This window comes from Megachile rotundata, chromosome 4 (assembly GCF_050947335.1).
Source record: "Megachile rotundata isolate GNS110a chromosome 4, iyMegRotu1, whole genome shotgun sequence".
NCBI classification, from domain to species: domain Eukaryota; kingdom Metazoa; phylum Arthropoda; class Insecta; order Hymenoptera; family Megachilidae; genus Megachile; species Megachile rotundata.
Genome location: NC_134986.1, coordinates 10,856,592 through 10,883,348, shown reverse-complemented (window position 1 = coordinate 10,883,348; position 26,757 = coordinate 10,856,592). Strand labels below are relative to the sequence as shown.

At 35.1% G+C, this 26,757-nt stretch overlaps 1 protein-coding gene across 3 annotated transcripts in view; it reads left to right on the top strand.

Moving 5' to 3' along the window:
- LOC100880451 (uncharacterized) overlaps positions 1 to 26,757 on the top strand; it is an 86,974-nt gene that overhangs the window by 49,839 nt on the left and 10,378 nt on the right. Inside the window, exons 2-3 of one of the 3 annotated variants that reach the window (XM_076531369.1) lie at positions 484 to 560; positions 20,681 to 21,001. In XM_076531369.1, coding sequence (XP_076387484.1) covers positions 20,689 to 21,001 — 313 coding nt within the window. In that variant the 5' untranslated portion in view covers positions 484 to 560; positions 20,681 to 20,688. Of the gene's footprint in view, positions 1 to 479; positions 561 to 20,680; positions 21,002 to 26,757 lie in introns of all 3 variants that reach the window. The other 2 variants (XM_012281445.2, XM_076531370.1) reach the window with 2 other exon arrangements.

Genomic DNA, 26,757 nt, shown 5'->3' with positions numbered 1-26,757 from the left:
CGTGCCTGCGCTCGCGAGAAGAACGCGGCGTTACGCTTCGCGGTGGCCTCTGACTCGTGCAAAACTTCGATCGGAGGGGAGAGATTGCTTCGTGTAATACGCTTTTTCAGATATCGATCTTCGATCGGGGAGGTGGTGGCACTTTTTCGCAGTTTTTGTATTTGGCGGTTGCTTTTGGGGATACTCATTGATGCTGACAGAAAGTTGGAATTTTTAATCTTTCAAATGAAGTCTGATTTTCCTATGTGATTAAATTTTCAAATTTAGAAATTAAAAAAATTCTTGACATTTTTAAATTATGTAAATTTTCAGCTTTTCACACTGATACATTTTTTATCTTGAAAATTGAGTACATCTTCAAATTTTTAATAAATACTTTGACAGCCCAAATGTACCATAAATATTCATATTATTTAATAAAAATAAATACAGTTTTTACTTGGTTCATTTAATTGACATTGTTCTTAAATTTGTTTCAGACAGAATGTAATCGACCCGCACCTTCCAACGATGCTATAAATCGTGAACAGTGAAGTCTAGTTCAAAATTAAAATCAAATCGTGAGTACATTTTCCGCATCATCCCGCGTCACCAATAAAAACAGTAAAATTTGATTTACCATTCAGAAAACGTAAAGTGAACAACAATTTCTGATAATCCACTGGAAATGTAATACGAGAGTATACTATTCCCCATAAAATATCAATTACCATATCTCGCAATACAGAAGCCATAGAGAACGTAGAGAAGCCAAAAGAAAATTTTATCGATTTCCGTTCATGAAGGTTTTACAATAGGTTTTATGGCCGACTGGCATCTGTTCATAAATTAAACAGTACAAGTTATAAATTGTTGTTCAGCTTTATTTCTTTAGCTTCTCTTATTTCGAATAAAATTGTCAAATATTTTATCGTGTATGAATGGAACGAGAGATTGCTGTTTCTTAAGATATTATGACTTGAAACGAACCTAACAATTTCCTACAAATATTGTATATTATTTTGTGAAAAATAACTATCAAATTGTGTATTATTTCGTGAAAGTTTATCGGGTTTCAGAAATTACTTGTTGAGATGGAACAAGTCTAGATTGAAAGTTAATATTGCAATCATAATTACCTGTGATCGATAGTGTAGCAAAATTATTATAACTACAGTCGATTATGTTAAGAAATGATCCAGTTTGATTACAGTGTAATCAGGTCCAATTTGTAACAAGAATAAAAACCAACTAGTCTTGGTTGTGTCAGAAAATTTTGGTTCAACAGTAAAATTAAACAAGATCAAACTCAATCGAAAAATAATTATATTAAATGATCAAATAATCAAATTAACTCGACTACAATAAGAAAATAATCTAACTAGACAAGGTTAGGTACAAAAGTACCCAAATTAGCTCAAATCAAGATTTCGAATCACAAACAAATCCCAAATCCAAATCACATCGAAGTGAACAATTTCTTTTCAAAGTACCAAAATTATTTGGGAAATAGTTTGGTGGAAGTATGCGAATAGTGCGAATGCAAATAGGCGCCAAGATTAAAATATCGCGAGAGACACAAGCGAAGATGGAGCACACGGATTCACACACAAGTTCAATTAAGCGTGGACTTGCGACGGATCGAAGCTGGGGTCACTGCTCGGACCTATTTCAACGACGTTGAGCCGCTTTCATTGGCTAAATTCTATTATTTATTTACGGTCGTGTTGCTTTATCAAGCTTGAGAAAGCGGAAGAGCCAGAGGCTTCCATGGCTTCGAAAAACATTGGCGCTCGTGCGTGATCGTGTCGTTAACAGGTGAACGAGCGTAGCGAGAAAGAAGCCCGAAAAGTGCGACTAATTGTCACACTCGTGCAACTTTACTTCCTGATAGTATTATAGTGATTATGTCAGTAGTCGATAGGGACTTTTTCATTGTTGCCTCATACTATCATTGCATTCTACAACCCTCAAATGACATCGAATATTAATTAAACTTTGCAATCTTCTGCACCGTTACATAATCTCGTTCAATAATTCTTAACACGATTCCTGGACACTAAATATTAAGTGAACACCATCATTTTCATAAAATTATAATCATCGAGCTAATTTAAAATAAGTGTTATTTCTCTTGTCCGGATCCATATTTTTGATAAAATTTTCCGATAATATCGCGACATAATTTAAATAACTACCATCAGTTAAATTATAAGCTAGTTTATAACTGTTATTTAGCGATTCTCGTTAAAAATATGTAAGACGAGAAAATACTAAGTTATAGTTTTGTCAACTGATAATTTAGTCCGAGAGCTCTAGCCCGACTCGTCTAATTTTAGCTAAACTCACCGAGAGCAAACGCAATGGTTCAATCCAGTTATGCAAATGTTGTTTATACATTTTGTGTTTTTAACTCGGCGAAGGATTTACAAGTTTATTGGCCTTAATGGAGCAGAAGGGAAATAAAAAGGAAGACGCCGGAGGAATCATGCAGGAGACGCACGGATTCGGGCCATCTCGATGCTCGGAGCGGACTGCGCGTAATTCCAGGCGAAAGGAAAATCGTCGTCGTGTTGCAACGTGAATTCGATTCACGGTCGAGCAAGCTGCTCGTAAATGTGGCGAAATTCCTCGGAGATTTTTATTCGTGAGCCGAGGCTGTGAGCTGGCACGATGAAGCGACGTTCGTTGAACGTTAAACGAATCGTTTCTGTTGCTCGTTCGAGTAGAAACTCGAGGCCGCGGAGTTCGATCGATCGAGTAGAACAACCGAGATGAGCTTCAAAGACGTACGATGTTACTTTTATCAGATTTACAGCGGTAGCTCGTTTCATCACCGTAGAACACTCTTCTTTTTTTATGCGGTTATTGTAGACCTCTGATGCCCAGATTAAGGGATCTAACCGGAGCAATGATGAGATGTAGAATTATATCGAATTCCTTCCTTTAGCAATTTTGTACTTTCAGAGGAATTTCTTATTTTTAGATATTGCTGTTGGGTTTGAAATATTATAGACGTTACTGTAGTATGTATTAAATATTGTATATTTTTAGACTTTTTTGCTTCAAGAGTTCTCAATGTTCAAATTTTTAAATGTTTTACATTTTGTGAGAATATAAATTGCCACATAAGAAATGTACAGAAATAACTGCATGGCTACTTAAGAAATATTTAGTAATACATACATTTTTATATAAGAAATACAGAGAAAGAAATAAATTTCTTTATAAAATATGTATAAACATAACTAAATTTCTCCATAACAAATGTACATTAATAATTAAATTTCTCCACAAAAAGTATATAGAAATAAATAAACTTCTCCATGACAAAGGTACATAAATAAAACTTCCCCATAAAAAATATAAAGGTATATATACAAATAAATAAATTCCTCCATAACAAATGTAATAAAAGAATGAACGTCCCCGCAAGAAATAAATAGAAACATTAACAAAAATAAATAAACTGTAGAAGTATACGAAAGGTGAAGACGAAATGGCGGAAGAAAGGGACAAATTCGAAAATCCATTCGAATGATCGACCGGATACACGCGATCTCCACTTCGATCTACCACTAACTTTTCTTTTTCCATTTTTTTTTTTTGTTCAAGGCTGCCACGAGTCGACTCGGGGCTAATTCAGTCGGTCGGCTCTAATCGCGTTCGCCGGCTTAATCGCTCGAAAATCACAGTGCACAACGAAGCGAGAGAGAAACGAGCCCTGTAAACTTTAAACACGAACTTAATTCCTAGAGAACCGACTGTAATTAGATGGTCAGAGAGTGGACCTTTTTTACCGCGCCAGCGTGAAACACCGGCGAGCTCTCGATCGCTCCGAGAAACTAACTCTTCCGTTTAACAACAGCTCCGTTAATGCTGTAGTTAAACAACTTACAATTTTTTGTTACATCTTTTTACGGCTACCGAGACTCTGTTTCGTTAGCGTAACCGGCTGATCGTGGAGTAACGGATGAACGGAGGAATCGAGATCGTTTTGTCGCGATGGCGCAACGATGTGGATTTCAGACATTTTTCTGAGATGTTCTCTTTGAGTAGGGTGGAAATTTGAGAGGGTTGTTGGATTTTTTGAAGTGGGACAAGGATTTGGGGATTTGGGGACTTTTTGTGTGGGGAAGATTGGGAATTTTGGGGACTTTGGGAGTTTGAGGATTTGGGAATTTAGGGGATTTGAGAGATTGAAAATTTGGGAATTTGGGAATTTGGGAATTTGGGGGATTTGGGAATTTGAGGGATCTGGGGGATCTGGGGATTTGGGGATTTGGGGATTCGGGAATTTGGGAACTTAGTGGTTTCGAGGATTTAGGAATTTAGGGATTTCGGGGTTTTGAGAATTTAGAAATTTGTGGATTTGGGGATTTGTGGATTTGGGGATTTGAGAATTTGGGAATTTGAGAATTTGGGAATTTGAGAATTTGGGAATTTGGGAATTTGGGAATTTGGGAATTTGGTGGATTTGGGAATTTGGGGAATTTGGAGGTTCTGGGGGATCTGGGGATTTGGGGATTTGGGGATTTGGGAATTTGGGAATTTGGGAATTTGAGAATTCTGAGAATTTAGTAATTTGGTGATTTGGTGATTTGGAGATTTGGGGATTTGAGAATTTGGGAATTTGAGAATTCTGAAAATTCTGAAAAATTAGAAATTCGAAAATTTGAAAACTTGAAACACTTGAACACTTGAAAATTTGGGAATTTGAAGATCCAAAAGTTTAAAAATATAAAAATAACACTTGAAAATGTAAACATTAAAAATTTGAAAACTCCCAAATTTTATAAGCTTGATAACACTTTCCCCAAAATTCAGAAGCTTGAATCAGTAAAATTTGCAACTGAATATCAAAATTCATTAAAACAGATAAATATATGAAAGTGTGTACTAACAAGCATTGTCACGAGTTAGCACTCTCAATTTCTTTCCCACAACAGCACCCGTCAATTACACTATTATGACAGTAACGTTGATACAAAATTAACGTCTGCACGTTAAGTGAGAACACATTTACGGTGGTCGGTAATCGCATGAAAGATGTTACAGTCTGCTTGTTAATACACGAGTGGAAAGCGTGCGCGTTAATTACCCCTCTCATCATAAATTACACCATTATAAATTCGGCTGTTGATCGTCGATCTGACGCTGTTCCCGCGTTTACCCTCGTAGATATTTCTTCTTAATGTTCACGGCTGGTAGAACGCGACAACGCAACGCGTGAACGCCCCTTTACAGTCAATTACTCGTTAACACGAATTCCTCGTCGCTGAGAAATGAAATGCCTTTGGTCACGCTGTTTCTAATCACTCTTCTGCTACGAGAACTCGCTCTGGAACGACTTATGCTCTCTCGGTTATTCTTATTCGTTTCCTTTGCAAAACATACTCGATAACAACGTGCAAATAACGGAGTGGAAAATAATTGCTCTATCGGGGAGGATGGAGTGGTGAGGATTTGGATATTGATGATTGAGTTTGGGGATTAGATTGGGGGGATTGGGATTTAGGTGATGGGGATTTGGGTGATGGGGATTTGGATGCTTAGGATTTGATTTATGGAGATTTGGGTGGGGTGGATTTTAATGTTGAGGGTTTGAACCTTATGGAATTGGATGTTGAGGTGTAACGATATGTGGATTTGAATATTGAGGATTTTGAACTTGGTGGATGTGGACATTGTGGATTTGGATGCGTAGGATTTCAATTCTGAAGATTTGGATGGGTTGGATTGTAATGTGGAGGGTTTGGACCTTGTGGAGTTAGACATTTAGGTGTAACGATATGTGGATTTGAATATTGAGGATTTTGGACTTGGTGGATTTGGAGATTGTGGATTTGGATGCTTAGGATTTCAATTCTAAAGATTTGGATGAAGTGGATTTTAATTTTGAGGATTTGGACGTTGTGGAACTGGATATTCAGATGTCACGATATGTGGATTTGAATATTGAGGATTTTGGACTTGGTAGATTTAGACATTGTGGATTTGGATGCTTAGGATTTCAATTCTGACAATTCAGATAAATTAGATTTCGATGTTGAGGATTTAGACCTAGTAGATCGAGATGTGAAGGGCTTAGACATTGTGGAGTTGAATGCTTAAGATTTTATGAGATCCTGATACTGAAGATTTGATCTTTGTAGATTTCCATGTAGACATTCTATACCCCTTCTTAGATCTCTTAGATCTGAAGTCTTGATTTGAACACTGAAAGTTTGAGTACCAATAATTTGGACATCACATATTCAGCAATCGATTCAGACTTGTGAACTTAGATATCAAAAATACAGAAACCTTGACGTCGAACCTTGATATCTAACTACCGAGAATGTGGACCTCGCAGACTTGAACTTAGTATTAACGAACCTCGCGCTATATCACCGTTTCTCCTAAAAGAACCCAAGATCATATCGGAGCACAAGGAATTTCGATTGGCGATTATTTTTGCATGATCTGCAACATTCTGACGATACGCAAGTGCGAACGAGCTTCTATCCCCGCAGACACGTTATTACAGCAGGTAATACACCTGTTACCGTACGCGTTGCGTAAGCCTCTTCAGAGGCAAACCCTCGGCTCGGCTCGAGTTGGCCGCAAGAATTCCGAGTACTTTCACTCGTTTGCCGTGGCGAGGAGGAGGTGTCGCGATATACCTTCAGGCACCAGGTTCGATTGTAACAAGGAGAAACACATTTTGTTGCATACCTTCGAGTCGGCCAGACAACCGGCTAAATTCGAGTGAAATTAATACCGCTGAAAAATTATTACGGTTCGTTGCACGATCAATGGGAGCATGACTTTGTTGATTGGTCGGATACTTCGTTAGGTAATTTAGAAATTAACACCGAGACCTCGAATAACGTATGTGCATATTACTACATGGATGTTTATTTGTATGTTAATGAGTGTTTATTGCTACATGCGTGTAACTGTATGTACAGTACTACATGTATGTACCTATATGTACAGTACTACATGTATGTTACTACATGTATGTTGCTATATGTATGTAGTTATATGTGCATTACTATATGTATGTAACTATATGTATATTGCTACATGTATGTAATTACATGTGCATTACTACATGTATGTAATTATATGTGCATTACTACATGTATGTTGCTGTATGTATGTTATTATATGTGCATTTCTTCATGTATGTTACTACATGTATGTTATTATATGTGCATTTCTATATGTATGTAACTATATGTGCATTACTATATGTATGTAGCTATATGTACATTACTACATGTACATTTCCACATGTGTGTAACTACAAGTGCATTACTACATGCATATAATCATATGTGTATTACTGTATACATACTATAACTGAATGTATATTAATATATGTGTAGCTACATGCATTGCTACATGTAACAGTATGTATACATATGAATTCACGTATGTAAGTACATGCACATAAGTACATGTATACAACAACATAAGTAAATGTATATTAAAGTTCATGTACATAAATATTTGATTTGTAATAAAGTCTCGTCAAGACTCAGTATTATTAAGATGTATTTTCTTTCTGAATGTATATCGTATTTATTACCTGCAAAGGGTTAATAATCAACATGGAGTGAGTGGATACATGAGTCAATGGGTAATTACCTTTTAACATTGAAAGCGGGTCTGCTCGAAGTAAAGAGATAAACAGGATATTTATTGACGCAGGTTCTGGTATCTCGAAACGTAAATCGGTGAATAATACGGTGTTAGAAAAGCAGGAGAAAATTTATAGATACCGTGAAACGGAACTGCGTGAGTAATCTGAGCTACTTTAACATTATTTCACGAACGAATTCTTGGATGGAAACGAAAAAGACTGCGAGTCTCTGTTCTTTCTGAATACTTATTTATTTGAGAGATACTGGATTGAAGTGCTTGTTAATTGCAAAACGGTGTTTGTGTGAAAGACACGTGGATATATGTGAATGCCAGTGTTGTTATTTACGGAATTATGTTGTAGTATTATAACATATAGTATTAGAGTATTATTGTATTATTGCATTACGGTATTATAGGATTGGATTATAAGATTACAGTGCTATAGTAATGTGACATAATAGTTACAGTGTTTTACCATTAAAATTGTTACAAAGCAAGTTTTAATATATTCCACCAGTAAAATCTTTTTTCAATAAATAAATAAACTTCCAGAAACAATTTTTCCTCTTTTACTTACAACCCTATTTGCACTTCAACAACATTACCCGATAATTTAATATTAAACTCAATAAGAAAATTTCGCTTTCAAAGAACAAATATACCATCATAATTACCGTGATTCCAATAAATTTATAATATAAATGAATCGATTTCAATACACCGCTATCTTCATTCATACAGCCATTCCCCTTTCAGTTACGCCTTCATTATTTCAAACAAAAGAAATAAAAGGAAAACGCATCAGACGTTGCATTCTAGCACAAACCCACCGACTCTTTACATTTTCCCCATTGAATATGACATAACGTACAAGTTTCTTCAGCTTTCCCTGACCCTTGTCAAAAGCCCGTTACATCTATAATTTTAGATATTACACTGCCTGCAGTGCCGAGTACAGATGTTTCTGTCCGGTACACCATTTACATAACATTTTGTCGGGTTCGGATACTCGTCTCTTCACTCATGGTATTTTTGTGGAATTTGAGGTTAGTGGGGGGGTAGTTGAATCATTTGAAAAATTTATTATGCGAGTGGTTGAAGATTTAGAAATTTTAGAGTGATATTTGGTGGTGAAAGTTTGAAAATTTGAAGATTTGGAAATTGTTGGTATTTGAAGATGTGAGGATTTAGAAATTTGCGAGTTTGTGGATTTGGGAATTTTTTTATGGGGAATATTTGGAAATTTAGGGATTTAGAAATTTGAGAATTTGGGGGTTTGGGAATTTTTTTATGGGGAATATTTGGAGATACAGAGATTTAGAAATTTAAGAATTTGGGGGTTTGGGAATTTTTCAATTGTTAGAATTTGGGAATATTGGAATTAGAAATTTGCGAGTTTGCGGATTTAGGAATTTTTTTATGGGGAATATTTGGAAATTTAGGGATTTAGAAATTTGAGAATTTGAGGGTTTGGGAATTTTTCAATTGTTAGAATTTGGGAATATTGGAATTAGAAATTTGAGAATTTGGGGATTTGGGAATTTTTCAATTCTGAGAATTTGGGGATTTAGAGATTTCTGCACTGAGTGTTGGGAAATATAGGGATTTAGAAACTTGAGAGTTTAGGGGTTTGAGAATTTTTGTACTGTGAGTGTTTGGAAATATAGGAATTAAAAATTTGAGAATTTGAAGGTTTAGGAATTTCTGTATCGTGAGTATTTGAACAAATAGGAATTTAGAGACTTGAGAGTTTGGGGATTTAGGAAATTCTGCACTGTGAGTATTTAGAAATATAGGGACTTGCAAATATACAAATTCTGGGGATTTAAAAATTTGTCTATTATGAATATATGGATTTAAAAACTTGTAAATTTAAAAATTTATAAATGCAAAATTTTTTGGAGACATTGAGACTTTCTACACTACTTGCAGATTTATGTTTACATTAGCAAAATACGACAAATTATATGAACAGTATAAGTAACATACAAACGTACATATTCCTCATAATTATATTATAATTGTACTCAATCTTTGTCACCACCTAACGTCACTACCAAAACTTGTAACTAAAATCTCCAATAATTCTAAAATATTTACTACGAATTTCCCTTTGTGACTTCTTAACAAAGGTAATTACACGTATAATAATAAACTAACAAAAGTCAGTTTCCCTAACCACGCTTAGCACCGTACAATCACCGTTCGCTACTTGATCCTCCTGACGAGAAATTCATGCAATTAGTACAACGAATTTCGTGAAAGTTTAATAATTCATGTTGTAACGAAATATGGGTCACCGGAATGACTCGGCAAGTGGAAAACTTCAATTATGCATGCGGAGTAATAAAAGACATGGCCCTTTCTTCTTCAACGATTGCTTTATGCAAGCTCGTGTTCTTCGTTTTTTCGCTGTCGCGAGAACTCATTATCGATCATAATTAATTCATACTTCGAGCAGCCTTCAAGTTTCGCTAACAACAAGTAGAATAAGAAATACTTGAACGGTCTCCTATAATTCATTTTCTATGCCGTTCCTTTTTTTCTCATTAATTTCGTGATGCAAACATTTTATTAAAACCGCTTCTTTTTTGTGGGGTGTGTGGCAAACAACAATGCCGCCATTGATTGGTTAATCTTCGTGGAATGTTGGCAAGGCTTTTGAAGGTGAAAAGAAAGGGAAAGTAATAAAAAGTGCAAGGCTGAATACTTTTCCTTTCTATGCTACTTTACGTGGGATGTGAAGTGGGCTTTTATCTGCGGGCTTCTAAACCGGAATCTCTCCACGGTTTTCGAACTTCTTCAAACTGTTGCTTCTTTCACGTATCCTTTCGCGTTTCATAATTGATACAATTTACGTTCTATGCCTTCTTTACCATAAATGTCCGTCGAGGTAATGAATCTACCGAAAAGAGGAAAATGGTGAAAATAGAAATGCAACGCGCCATGTTCGGCTCGCGTTCCGCTCGTGGATCTCCTATTTCGACATTCGAAACTTCCTAGTTTATTAAGGAAATTTGTTGGATCGATTGCACGCAGTTAACCGGTATCGCTGGTTTCGAGCCGAACGAGCTTTTCCAAGTTAGAGCGGCACGCAATTCAGATAAATTCGCGTTACGTTGACGGTTACGTTATCGTTCCTCTGGAAATTAGAAACGGTCCATTTAGCCGTGAAACCTTGTTAAATGTTCCAAAAAGTCTGATAGATCGTTTAAATACACTTGCTCGTTTATCGAATCGTATTCTATGTTAATTGACCGTACTTTCCCTGGGTATTTATTTAATTACAACTTTCGCTGAGGAATGTTCTGATTGAAACTCCATAAGGAAACGGCATAGGAATTTTAATCGACACTCGTTGGTAACCAGTTGGTCGCTTTGTGTTCGGATTAATGCAATATTTATAGAGTTTCTTAGAACCGATTATTTAACATACAACAATTTTATATTTCTTCTCGTAACATCTCGTTAATTAGAGGAAGTATTGTGAACTTTATGTGGTTTGTTTTGTCAAGCTTTAAGCTTTAATTTCATGTTATATAAGCGCCATTTTGAAATACTTTTCTGTCATGAAATGGCGTTTGACTTATATTTCGAAATTAGTTTATTACACAATAATCTGATACACTTCTTTCTTTCTTTGTAGCTCGCTGTAATTTAAAGATATTAAGGAAACCTTTACATAGTCTTTTTTCTGAAACTTTAAGCTTTAATTTGATGTAACATAAGTGTCATTTTGAAATAGTTTTCTGTCATGAATTTTTATCAGACGTTCCAAAATACCTTTCGAAATCAGTCATTTAATTTGTAACGATGTAGTAGTTCTTTTTGTAACTTGCTTCAGAGTAAAGATATCAACAAAACCTTTATACCATCATTTTCATGAAGCTTTTACCTTTAATTTCATGTATCATAAGTGTCATTTCGAAATACTTTTCTGTCATGAATTTTTGTCAGACTTTCCAAAATACCTTTCGAAATCAGTAATTTAATTTGTAACAATGTAGTACTTCTTTCCGTAACTTGTTTCAGAGTAAAGATATCAACAAAACCTTTGTACTATCATTTTTATGAAGCTTTTACCTTTAATTTCATGTATCATAAGGGTCATTTCGAAATACTTTTCTGTCATGAATTTTTGTCAGACGTTCCAAAATACCTTTCGAAATCAGTCATTTAATTTGTAACGATGTAGTAGTTCTTTTTGTAACTTGCTTCAGAGTAAAGATATCAACAAAACCTTTATACCATCATTTTCATGAAGCTTTTACCTTTAATTTCATGTATCATAAGTGTCATTTTGAAATACTTTTCTGTCATGATTTCAAATCAGACTGTTTACTGTTCATTTTAAAATTCATCGTTTAACATACAATTTTAATCTTGTCGTCCTACATTGCTTCAAAATAATTATATTTACAATGTCTACACGTGACAATTTTTTTTAGCTTTAATCTTGAACTTGATGTATCTTAAGCACCATTTTACATCTTTCTTAAAATCTGTAAAGTGAATATGCAGCATTCGCTTAAAACGAGATTTCTAGTTCAAAGGAGAAATTCTAGTATAGCGGAAGTAAATTAGCAAACACTTAGCACTTTTAACATGACACTCGTCGAGTCAGGAAGCGTACCGAAAATTTCACTAGAATTTTTTCCGAGTGCACAGAGATATTAACCACGATCGAAGAATCACGTATACAGATGGTGCACCACGGTTGACCTCAACGCTAGATTTCTAAACAGAGGAGAAATCTAACAAGATTTTATCGCGGAAGTACAGTCCTTTATCCCGGGTCGTACATTAAGTAGGACGTCATCGAATTTCTATCTGGGTCTCGCGTGTCCGCGTTACAAGCCGTGTAATCATCCTTCTTCTAACGAGTCGCTGTTACGGGGGAAAATTACAGGCCACGTGTACCTTAAAAAACGTCTCCTCGCTTCAAAAATCGATTACGAATTTGTAACGGCGCCTTTCATAACGTGCAATATCGTGAAAAAAATTACCAGCTATCCACGTATTCATTTTATGTATCATTTTCGGATAAACGTCATTTTTATGGGACCTCCGTTTAGGTTATAAATATCAAATTACCAATTTTCGGACATAAAAGTTCTCACTGGATTTGATGACATAAAAGTATCGTAAAATGGCACTTGTGGCGTATCAATTTAAAGCTTATGGTCTGCCGGATATTGCTATATAAATGCCCCTTTAGTATTCTTCGGATGAGATAATAATAGGCTGAATAATTAGGAAGAGAAAACTATTACGACGTTGCGTATCGGATATCTAAATCTGACAGGTTTAAGGTCTAACATGATTTCATGACATAAAAGTATCGTAAAACGGTACTTGTGGCATTTCAATTTAAAGTTTAAGGTTTATTGAAAATACCTGTATAAATGTTTCTTGTGTTTTTTTACTTGAACAGTAAGTTTAGGAATAGCTGTTCGGTCATTGCTTAAGAAATATAAGTCGAAACATTCTAGGATGATTTCATGACATAAAAGTATCTCAGAATGGCACTTATGATATATCAAATTAAATCTTGAAACTTAGTGAAGACGTCCATATAAGCGCCCTACTGATATTCCTAATTGTACGAAAGTTATTAATTAAAGAACCGAAACTATTAGGTCGTTGAATGTCAATGATCCAATTTTGAAACAATTAAAGTCTAAAACAATTTCATGACAGAAAAGTATTTAAAAATGGCACTTATCATACATCAAATTAAAGGTTGAAGCTTACTGAAAACGATCACATAAGCGCCCCATATATATTCTTAATAGTACAAAAATTTTTAATTAAAAGAATTAAAGTATTAGGTCGTCGTATGTCAAAGATCCAATTTCGAAACAATTAAAGTCTAAAACAATTTCATGACAGAAAAGTATTTCAAAATGGCACTTATGATACATCAAATTAAAGCTTGAAGCTTACTGAAAACGACCACATAAGCGCCCCATAAATATTCTTAATAGTACAAAAATTTTAAATTAAAAGAACAAAAGTATTAGGTCGTCGTATATCAAAGATCCAATTTCAAAATAATTAAAAGTAAAACAATTTCATGACAGAAAAGTATTTCTAAATGGCTCTTATAATACATCAAATTAAAGCTGAGAACTCCCAGAAAACGACTCTACAAACACAGACATACATAATCTAATGAATAAACCAAATAAATGTTCTCTAACCATTATCAATAATTAATTTGCAAAGGCTGCAAGGATCCAAAGATCACGGTTCTAATAACTGATAAATAAATTAACAAACATGTACCAGATCGATTTAATCAAGCTATCACCTAACAGACACGCAACGAAAGGATTAATCATTGTAGATCGAATTACATCGAACAGAACCGCACTGGTCTCGGAGAGTTTCCAATTAATTAAGGCGCGCCGGAGATATCGGCGCGTGAACGCGATTAAAATGCATTAAAAAAACTTTCTGACTGAAAAGAAAAGAACGGCCGAGTAAGCAAACTTACTATACTACGCTCCTGGCTGGAGAAAGTCCTTGTAGCGGTGTGTCTGCGGTAACTAAACGCACACGTTTCTGCATTTTTCTGCCGCGGCCAGAGAATATCGCATGATTTCACGTAACGCACGCGTCAAACCGCTAACGTAACCCGTACACTTTATAGACTTCGTGTCATCGATACATCAGATATCTCTTGAAGCAGGATTTCTTTGTGACGTTTAGTTCTTTCATGCATGACACACACACAACTATAGTCGTCATACATCAACAGTTCCAAAAGCATTTTTAAAAAATTGATTCAATTAAATGTCTATATTTTATGAAATTAATTAATTGACTTTATAATATGTACATTGAAAATGAAGTACAAGAATGAATATATAAGAGACAAGATATGAGATACTTTACACAATTCTGTATCTGATGGTCAAGCTAATTTATGTTCATCTTCGATATTTAAAAAAAAAGTACGAATACAAGTACAAGTAGAAAAAGTACACATACAAGTACAAATAAAAAAAGCACACTTTATACGCCGTGTAAGATATAAATCAATATCATGTAAAATATGTAAATGTCACATGAAATGTAAATCAATGTCTTATAAAATATGTAAGTGTGATATAAAATGTAGCTCAGTGTCGTATAACATGTATGAATGTCATGTAAAATGTATCTCAATGTCGTATAAAATATATAAATATGATAACAAGTGTAACTTAATATCTTTCAAAATATATAAATGTCATGTAAATCAATTTCGCATAAAATATATAAAAATCATAATAAATGTAACTTAATGTCTCACAAAATATATAAATGTCGTGTAGCTTAATGTCACATATGAACGTCATATAAAAATGGACCAAATTAGAAAACAAGAATTATTATAATAAAAAGAGAAGCTTGCAAGGGAAAGATTTATTACGAGAAAAATGCAAGGTACACTTCGATGATCAATAATCAGTATCGATAAAAACGAGAGATAAAACGAAATGAGGGAGGATTCTCCTAGTAGTAAAGTGATACAAAAACGATCTGATTCGAACAGCAGTTGGCAACGATACAAAAAAAAACAAGAATATCGTGGAGAAATTTTAATTTTGCATTTCGCAATGCACCTCGTCATTCATCATCCCCAACCATTAGTTCCGTTCGTTCTCCGCTTCGCGCCTGGTATGAATATTTAACGAAACCGGCCGATTCGGCTTATCCTTTCATCGGTGCTGCTCGTTTCTAAGGCTCGATAGAATTCCAAAAGGAAAACGGATGCCCTTCGTTAGAAGAGTAGAAGGAAACGGGGATTAATACCGCCGTGCAAATAAATCGTATTGTGACGTGTCAATGCCTGATCGCTGATTAAGACGCTGACGAAGAGGATGACGATTCGAACCTTGAAGACGTTAAGAGTGGAACGCTGAGGATTCGAACGATCTTGGATATCGATTTGATATTCGATGAAAATGTTGGAGACATTGAAAAGTATAATGCTGACGAGTTGTGGTGAATTTGAAGAATTTGAATTTGTGGTGAACGATGAAGACTTCAATGCTAAAGATTCGAAAGATTTTGGATATGGATTTGATGTTTGAAGAATATGTTAGGAACAGACATTGAAAGCTACAAGGTTGACGAATCGAGTTGTGGTGAATTTGAACGATGAAGAGTTTAATGCTGAGGATTTGAAAGATTTTGGATATTGATTTGATGTTTGATGAAAATGTTAAGAGACATTGAAAAGTACAAGGCTGACGAATCGAGTTGTGGTGAATTTGAACGATGAAGAGTTTAATGCTGAGGATTCGAATGATTTTGGATATCAATTTGATGTTTGATGAAAATGTTAGAGACAGACATTGAAAACAATGGTGGCGAGTTGTGGTAAATTTGAACGATGACGATTTGGACGATGAAGATTCTGATACAGATAATTTTAGCCCTGGTTGACTCAACTGCTGACGAGGAACACTGGAAACTATGACTCGATTCAAACGATGACGACTCTGATCCTTTTTGATAAATCGAACCTAGACAATTCTAACTCTAAATAAAGAAATTGGAACTCTGATGCTTTGGAACCATAAAGATTTAAAATCTGAAGGTATACTGGATATTTGATGTATAATAGTTCAACTCAAACTCTAAATAATCGAATTGGAACCCTGAAGATTTGCAACCATAAACATTCAAACTCTTAAGTTGCACATCACAAATATCCATCCTCATCGCGATTACCAATAATTAATCAATCACACATGTTGACCAAAAATGATTATATTTGGCAAAATTCAAAATAACAATCGTCGATCATCGTCCGTACATCCTCAAGAGAAGTCACGTTTTTTGTCAGAACGGGTTAGACGCCGAAGAAGACGCAAGTCGTGCTTCTGGCCCGCCAATTAACGCTTATGAAAGATAATCGTGGGGACTCGTTAATTCGCGCGGAAACCACCTGTCGCCGTATCAAAACGCGTTTCTTGTGCTGCAACCTGGTAAAGCGACATGTACACCGGTCCTCTTCAACTTTGATACAGAGTATGGCTACGTTGCTTATCGATCGTTCGAGACAAATAACGCTTGATTAATTAAGTAAACCTTACTTATAATATGAATTAACCTGATCGATGAAATTAATTCGTACGTAATGTGGTTGAGATTGATTGATTATTGCATTGATCAAAAAGTTGATTTTGTTAGATGTGTCGGATATGATTAACATTTTCTTATGCATTTTATTCTTTTGCGAATCTGATATAAATTGATGTCGAGATAAAGCTGTTATTTTAATATGGTTCGGTAATTAAGTCTAACGAGTCTGAATTAATCCGATGGAGGAAAATTACTTCACGTGGATTGATTAATGCGTTGATCAAATGTTATGTCCATTTTATCAGAGATTTATTTGATTTGTATCAGATATGATTAACATTTCATTAATGATTTTATTATTTCTCTTTGCGAGTGTAATATAAATTGAACGAGTTTGATTTATATATTTGATATATTTATTCAATAAATTTAATGACTAATATTTCTCAACGAAGTTAAGATGATGTAAGTAATGTGAGATGAAGTAAAGTATTTCTTCATGAAGTTAATTAAGAAGTTTCTCATGAATTTAAAAAAAAATATTTCCAACCACAAGTTTTTAACCACAAATTACAAACTGTCGAATTCATAAATCCGAGGCTTGCGAAACCAGCACGTAACATCAATGTATCATAAAATTTTATAAGAGATTATGTATCTTTTAATTACACGATACCTCGAACATAAATGAACTCGAAACTTCCTCGTTCAACAAACACGAAAAAGGAACAAGTATCGTATAACTGTCCGGTCTCGGCCGGAACGCGTCTCAAACGTGAAACGTGTCGTCGCGCGAAGAAACACGCGTGAATTGATTCGAGATCGGAATTTTTTCGAGTTAAGAATCTTTCTTTCTTCGTCCAGCTCTCGGTTTTCGGTGCACGGGCCACTGCGTCCGCGAAATCGCCACGACGAACAAGCGGACGAAAGGGAATCGAAACCGACAGTTTTCGTCGGTGATACTACAAGAGCGGTATTTATAATTGAAAAAGCTGAAAAATGAAAATTGAAAGTGGACGTTCGACGCTCTTTTACACGTGGCAACCAAAGTGTAACCATCACCGTGATCGATAATGTGTTCCTTAATGAAACGTCCATACGGATCAGGTCAGAAACGTGCAACAATCTTCCATGCTTACCAAAATTTAATTTCTTCGTTCTCGATTATTTTATTTAATTACCTCGAGATGAAGTCTATAACTATGGAAAGTTCTTCATAAATATTACTGTCCTCAATATAGTAGTAATGCAACAGTCCTCCATGTTTGCCAAAATTTTTCTTCGTTCAAGATTACTTTATTTAATTATTACTTCAAGATGAAGTCGTCTATAACTATAGAAAGTTCTCAAAAAATATTGCTGTCCTCAATATAGTAGCAGTGCAACAGTCCTCCATGTTTGCCAAAATTTTTCTTCGCTCAAGATTATTTTATTTAATTATTACTTCAAGATGAAGTCGTCTATAACTATTGAAAGTCCTTGATAAATATTACTGTCCTCAATATAGTAGCAGTGTAACAGTCCTCCATGTTTGCCAAAATTTTTCTTCGCTCTCGATTATTTTATTTAATTATTACTCCAAGATGAAGTCGTCTATAACTATTGAAAGTTCTCGAAAAATATTGCTGTCCTCAATAAATATAGTCCTCAATAAAAATAGTCCTCGATGAAAAAAGAAGTTCGCAGTTTACAGCAAAAATGGTTGCGTTCTGTCGAATCATCGTGAAAATCGAGTGGAAACCGTAAGAACGGGACGTTTCACGGGACATCCGGTCTGGACTCTTCCCTCGACTCGTTAAAGGAGCCTCTTCCTGAACGGTGGGCTCGTTGATAAAATCAGGCCACTTTCACTGCAAAACGGTTAATTTACGAGCAAAACCGGCGTGCAGCGTGACCAGCAACGAGAGAACGGCAACAAACGAAAGGAACGATTCAGGACGATGACGAGGAGAGAAACAAGGAGGTCGACATTCGCTTTCTTCTCGCTCATCGGGCTAATTGACCGCATCAACATCCTGACGACAAAGTTTCACGTATTCTCGATTTAACTCTTTGGCTAACACCTTTAGGTTACCCTGATATTTGAATTGCTGATCGAAATTATTCGGTTCTTGCAGTATCGTAAGATTGTTAGAAAAACCATGAAGAGATTTCGTAATGTACAATGAGTTACAGCTGTTTTTGTGAAAATTGCATTAAGTTTATGAAAGACTATTTGGTAATTCTGACACATTCACTTGCTGAAGTTATTCACGCAAGTTGGAATAGCACTGAGTTTATTTAATCAGGTTATAATTATTAAGTATTATTAAAAGTAGGAGCATTGTACTTCGTCGTTCAAATATTCCCAATATCCATGTACCACAAATTTGTATTACGTATGTACCAACTTCTTTGTAATTATCAGTTAAAGTCAAAGATATGACCTCGTACATCACATCGCATACGTGTCCGTACCTTTTTCCGCTACTACTCCGCTAATTAAAAAGGTATCAACTTCACCGTGGCAGAATAAAGGTGCAGATTTCTCTTCAAGGTGCATACAAGCTCATAAAGCTAAGAGCAAGCTATTGAACCTCGAAGGTCGTATCAAATGCAACGACCCGAAGGTGAGACCAATGCAATGTCACGTTGCCATTCTAATTAACAGTAAACAAGGAGAATTAAAGACGTTGCAACCCGTTTTTCCAGAAGGTGGGTGAAAATGTAGGGTCAAGAACGAGGTCGTGGCCGACAAAACGTCCCGTGTAACAGTGCCATTACGCCGATCGCGGGATATATTATTTTCGAACGGCGGTAGCTGGAACGCGCTGAGAGCAATTAACTTCTCTCTCTCGCGGTCGGCTACGAAGGCCACTCGCTATTATTTATTTTCCCTCGCCAAGGTCCTCTAGTTGCACGGGCGACGTGCTTGCCACGGCTAATGCACGCGAGAAACGAAACGAAATTGAACCTCTTTCTCGGAGTAAACGTACCCGCCCGCTTCTGCAATCATCCTCCCACGCGCTCACACGCTCGTTTCCGTTTAAGCCGTTTGACTTCTGCTCCATTTTATGACGGCTGCTGTTCACTGGTTTCATCGCTGATTTCTTTCGCTGGGATGTGTGCGAGCTGAATGTGATTTCATTGAAACAGATGTGGTACAATGTGGTGCATAAAGGCAGCCATTTTGTATTCGGCATTTCACGGTGCACTTTTATGGATATTTACTACAAGGTTCGAGCTTTGAATTAGAATCATTTAAACACCATTTTGTTGTTGTTTTCTGTCATGAAATTAGGATGGTTCTTCGGGTTTCGAATTTGGATATTTCATGCAGTATATTGTTATTCGTTTTAAAGGGTGAACAGACATTCTATGTTGAGAATTGCAATGGTGCACTTATATAGGCGTATTCGTTATGGTTCAAGCTTTAAATTGATGTAAAACAAGTGCAATTTCATATTACTTTTCTGTCATGAATTTGTGACGGAATCTCTATCTTCCGAATTTTTATATTTGTTGCTATATACCAACCTCATCTACTAAATATAGTAACCAATTATTTTGTATTGAAAATTGTAATGGTGCACTTATATAGGCGTATTCGTTATGGTTCAAGCTTTAAATTGATGTAACACAAGTGTAATTTCATATTACTTTTCTGTCATGAATTTGTGACGGAATCTCTATCTTCCGAATTTTTATATTTGTTGCTATATACCAACCTCATCTACTAAATATAGTAACTAATTATTTTGTATTGAGAATTGTAACGGTGCATTTATATAGGCGTATTCGTTATGGTTCAAGCTTTAAATTGATGTAACACAAGTGCCATTTCATAATACTTTTCTGTCATGAATTTGTGACAGAATCTTTATCGAGTTTGAATATTTGTAATTTATTTTATATAGGGAACATTTATAGACACGTTCGTTTTAAAACACCGTAACATAATGTCTGATGATGAATCACGTAGATAGAATGTTTGTTCTGATTTCAGGAGATAGTATGTTCAAACGGTTATCAAAATCGAGGCGCCACAGCGCCGACGACGTCGCCCTTGCGTTGTCCAGCCCGACGACCCTGGACGAGCCACCTGGGACGTCGACGTCGCGGGACAACTGTCCAGGTGTCAATTCCGCCGCCCTGCTGAGGGTTTCGAGGACGAAGTACAGCAGAAGGAGCTGCGGAGATGCGAGCGCTGTGCAGGCTTTGCTCGCCACGAAGCAGGAGCAGGAGCAGGACGTGGCCGAAGCCGATTATCAAATGGTCACGGCCGTGCCTGCATTCATTGTCGAACATGAGCCCGAGAAACAACGAGGTAACCTATTTACACCAATTAACCCTTCCACTGCACTTGTGCATCATTGATATACTCAAATGTTTGCGATTGTAAAATATTGACAGTTGCAATACTTTACTTGTCAAATATTGATACTTCTAATATATTATTTATCAAAAATTGATACTTGTAAAATAGTTGACTTGTCAAATATTAAAACTTGCAAATATTTTATTTGTCAAAAATTCATATTTGTAAAATAGTGTACTTGTTAAATATTAGCACTTATAATATTTTGTTTGTCAAAAGATAGTTACTGATAAACGCCTATTTTTGTAAATAGACCTTCGAATAATCTGGATCAATTTTTCTGTTAATATTTGCTGGAATGTCTTCCTGTTAACTCACTGACGGCTACACGTCTCGTCCGATTCAAATTAGCACGTCTGCCTAGAGGTTAATGTACTTCGAATTAGATTCCATTCCGCGTTATGACTATTAATGGAACGGATCAAGGCGACCGTAATTGTCTGTTAATTGTACTATTTAAAGGATAGATGCTATACCATTCTAAACTGTCACTTCCGATGTCAATCATTACCGATTTCCACTTAATTTTTCAAACATACTCTAAACGTTGGAAACATTAAATCGACTAGTTGGCAACAAATCATATTTAGAATTATGGAAGTTTGCTATTTTGCAATTTTGCAAGTTTGGAATTTTTGGAAGTTTTGGAATTTGAGAATTTTTGGAATTCTAGAATTTTGTAGAATTTCTGGAATTTTTGGAATTTGAGAATTTTTAGAATTCTAAAATTTTGTAGAATTTCTGGAATTCTTGGAATTCTGGAATTTGTGAAATTTTTGGAATTCTGGAATTTTGGAATTTGGGAATTTTGGAATTTTGGAATTTTGGAATTTGGGAATTTGGGAATTTGGGAATTTTTGGAATTCTAAAATTTTGTAGAATTTTTGGAATTTTTGGAATTCTTCAATTTTTTGAATTTATGAAATTTGGGGAATTCTGCAATGTTTTGAATTTATGAAATTTTTGGAATTCTGGAAATTTTAGAATTTGTACAATTTTGGAAATTTTGAAACTTCAGAATGTAGTAATTGTTGAATTTTATGAATCTATTAATAATACATGACATTCACTTACTTTTCATTTACACAAAATACGTGACACAATATGCAAAGCATATATTTGTACAAATATCCATAATCCAACTTATTTCAATAAAAACAGTAAAACATCGATATAAAATATCGAAGAAACCAGTAAGAACAGAACATAACCTGAAACTAAATTTCAAAGTTCAAGGAACGCATCAAGGGTTCAGAGATCAAAAATCCCCTTAATAACATTCCTTGATACCTTATGGTTGTTAACTATCCTGCAATAAGCAAATTCGCGCCAGAGGCTGCTTCATTTCGCTCACCGTTTTTTCTTCCTTTCGTAATTACCGTCCAACATGTATCTACACGCAAATAGCGTGATATAATCGATCGTAAGACGCGTAAAAAATTCTCGAAAGAGTGGCCGTAATTTTGTCAGCAATCAAATAAATTGCCGTTCACGTTCACCGGTGGATACAAGTAGCTGAAGACGTGATTCATTGCATCTGACTCTGCTCCATAATTATCCACGGGGACAAATAGATATCATCGATTTCATCCTACTACGGAACGTTTATAGAAGTCAAACTTTAATTACTCTTTAAAAAAACAACATTTATTACGGAAATTAATTGGTTCAATTTACTCGAATCAATGGTTATGTAAGGTAAACGATTATTTAAGAAATATTATAAATTGCTTAGATTTTTAGGAAACTTTTATTAAACTTTTAAAAAAGTGATATAAGTAGCAACACTGTAAAAAACAATACTATAAATCATGAAAATTAGTAGAATTAATGTCATGTGTTCTTAGAAGTCAATGTTTACAAAAAACAAGTTTAATGAATTTAAAAAAATAATAACATAAATTGTAAAAATTAACAGACTGAATATCATGTGTTCATAGAAGTCAATATTTAAAAAAAAACAAGTTTAATAAATCTTCAAAAAAAAAAGTATAAATCACATAAAAAAAAATAATAACATAAATTGTAAAAATTAACAGACTGAATATCATGTGTTCATAGAAGTCAATATTTACAAAAAAACAAGTTTAATAAATCTTAAAAAAAAAAAAGTATAAATCACACAAAAAAAAATAATAACATAAATTGTAAAAATTAACAGATTGAATATCATGTGTTCATAGAAGTCAATATTTACGAAAAAACAAGTTTAATAAATCTTCAAAAAAAAAATAGTATAAATCACAAAAAATAATAACATAAATTGTAAAAATTAACAGACTGAATATCATGTGTTCATAGAAGTCAATATTTAAAAAAAAACAAGTTTAATAAATCTTCAAAAAAAAAAAGTATAAATCACACAAAAAAAAATAATAACATAAATTGTAAAAATTAACAGATTGAATATCATGTGTTCATAGAAGTCAATATTTACAAAAAAAACAAGTTTAATAAATCTTCAAAAAAAAAAAAGTATAAATCACACAAAAAAAAATAATAACATAAATTGTAAAAATTAACAGATTGAATATCATGTGTTTATAGAAGTCAATATTTACAAAAAAACAAGTTTAATAAATCTTCAAAAAAAAAATAGTATAAATCACAAAAATAAGCAGATTGACAACCATGTGTTAAGTCAATATTTAGAACCTAACGATCATTTAAGAAACAATAAATAAAAAAGTAAATAAATTAACCATAAATAATAAAGTTTTACAAATCGAATGTTTGTGGCTCACGTATCGAGGTGCTCGTTAAAATGTCACCTACGACTGAACTGTTGGAAAGTGTTATCGATTCAGCGATGATCGTGGCGTTTTATGCAGCAAACAATGATTCTAGGGTCCCCGTAACGGGCTGTGAAAGAGTACAGTTACCCTTTTGGTCGTTACGGTACAGACTAGGCTTCGATCGGTAACAAAAGTGTCTCATTTACAAAATCATTGAGGCATTCGACGCACGTTCGAACCAGAAAACGAAGCACGTTACGTGAGTACGCGTCGATGGGGAAAAAAGAGAGGAACGTGCACGATTTTCACATTTAAATGCGATCAGAGGTGTCGCATGGTTCGATTCAACCGCGTGCAACGTGCTTTTCTGCGGACAACAGGATTGGTAATATTTATGAGAAAGTGGCGAATTTGAATATTTCAACATTTGAATAACAAATTTTGGGTAATGCAGGTTGAGGTCGAGGATGCGTATTACTTCCTTTACATATATCTACCCTTATACTCATGTAACGTATATGTACAAAATTTGTAATCTTCTGAATTTGATATCTTTTGAGTTTGGAATGTTCCGAATTTGGAATGTTCTGAATTTGATATCTTTTGAGTTTGGAATGTTCCGAATTTGGAATGTTCTGAATTTGGAATCTTCCAAATTTGAAATCTTCCGAATTTGCAATCTTTCGAATTTGCTATCGTCCGAATTTACAATCCCCAAATTTGAAATTTTCCGAATTTGGAATCTCCCGAATTTGCAATCTCCCGAATTTGGAATGTTCCGAATTTGCAATCTCCCGAATTTGGAATCTTCCGAATTTGCTATCGTCCGAATTTGCAATCCCCCAAATTTGGAATCTTCCGAATTTGCAATCTTCCGAATTTGGAATCTTCCGAATTTGCAATCCCCCGAATTAGGAATCTTCCGAATTTGGAATCTCCCGAATTTGCAATCTCCCGAATTTGCAATCTTTCGAATTTGCTATCGTCCGAATTTGCAATCTCCCGAATTTGCAATCTTCCGAATTTGTTATAGTCCGTATTTGGAATTCCCCCGAATTTGGAATCTTCCGAATTTGGAATCTCCCGAATTTGCAATCTCCCGAATTTGCAATCTTTCGAATTTGCTATCGTCCGAATTTGCAATCTCCCGAATTTGCAATCTTCCGAATTTGCTATAGTCCGTATTTGGAATTCCCCCGAATTTGGAATCTTCCGAATTTGGAATCTACCGAATTTGAAATCTTCCGAATTTGCAATCTCCCGAATTCGCTATCTTCCGAATTTGGAATCTTCCGAATTTGCAATCTTCCGAATTTGCAATCTCCCGAATTCGCTATCTTCCGAATTTGGAATCTCCCGAATTTGCAATCTCCTGAATTTGCAATCTTCCGAATTTGCAATATTCCAACTTTGAAATCTCCCGAATTTTCAATCCCCCAGAATTTGCAATCCCCCGAATTTGCAATCTCCCCACTTCCAAATCTCCCAAATTCCCATTCTCTGCGTATGCGTCCATTTTCCTATTCCAACCAATGGCAGCCATATCTCTTCTAACCACGCCCCTCACGCGCCAGCTCACAGATTGCCATCGGTACACTTTCAAGCACCCTTCGCACTTCATTATGCATCATTCTCCCTTTAAAAACCTCATTATAAAAGAACCTAAAACTAAAAGTGAAAGTCGCACGTGAAATTAAGAATAGTTTCATGCGAAATTCATTTAAAAATATTTCTAACTTTCTCAGTGAAAGAAGAACGGGAGATAGTATCATTGTCACGTGGCGTTATTCACTCGAGCGTAGGACAACGCTTCCTGATGTGGCGAGTCTAAATACTCCCGAAGAGTATTGCATGCTCTGATGGCTTCGGTGTCCTTTGCGAACTACATAACTGTTGCTTGCTGTTGCTCCGCACGTTCGGTTTTATGCTCGGACTTCTTTCTGGAATAACGTTGCTAACATTAGAACTTCGCATCCTTTTACTAATCGCTTCTCGGTTCGTTTGAACGCGGTGTACACAGACGGTACGGAGGTGCAACATTTTCTGGGGTGTAATTAACGATTTTTGTTGTTTTAGCGGAGTGTGCTTGTTATGAGCACATGAGAACGTACGAGGATGGTACAGGTCGGTAGGAGAAATAAATATATCTGTTTAGGGATGTTTAGGACTCATTAGAATTCAGAGTATGGTTGGATAAAATGTTTTTTGAAATTTGAACAAATTTTAAGAAAATCGTATGCAATTTTAAAAAATCTTTAGGAGTCTGAAATTTTAAGAAGTCCTATAAAATCATAAGAAATCCTATGATATTCTAAAAAATTTTACAATGTTCTAAAAGCCTATAAGTAGTCTATGAAATCCTAAAAGATTCTTAAAATTCCTACAAAGTCTCAAAAAATCTTAAAAATCCCAAGTCCTTAAAAAAGGTTAATAAACCTTAGAGATTACTAACGAGTTCCTCTAAAACGCGAGGCAACTAAATGAATCCCACCAAATCTAGAACACTTCCTAAAGCTCAACAGAGTACTTAAGAAACTCTAGAAGTTCTACGGAACCCTAAGAAACTCAAACGAAACGTAAGAAATTGAATTCCGACTTCCTAGAAAATCAAACGCTCTAAATCTCTAAATAATTTTAAAAATCTCTAAATAACTCCTGTGCTAACTGCCTTGTGTGAACAGTGTTAAAACATTCAACCAAATGCATCACAATGCAGAGATCGCGCCTTACTCTTTAATCACCCGCTCTATTCTCACCCGTCCTATTCTCACCCGCCCTATTACCGCCTACCCTATTATCACCCGCCCTACTATTCCCCGCGCGTTACAAGTTTAACCCCAAACCTCAGCAACATTACTCCATCATTCCTACTTATATATACAATCGAAATCATGAAATATCGCAACAAAAAAGCAACGTAACCATTCGACTGGTAGACGGCTTCAAAATCCAGTTGAAACAGCCTCGTCG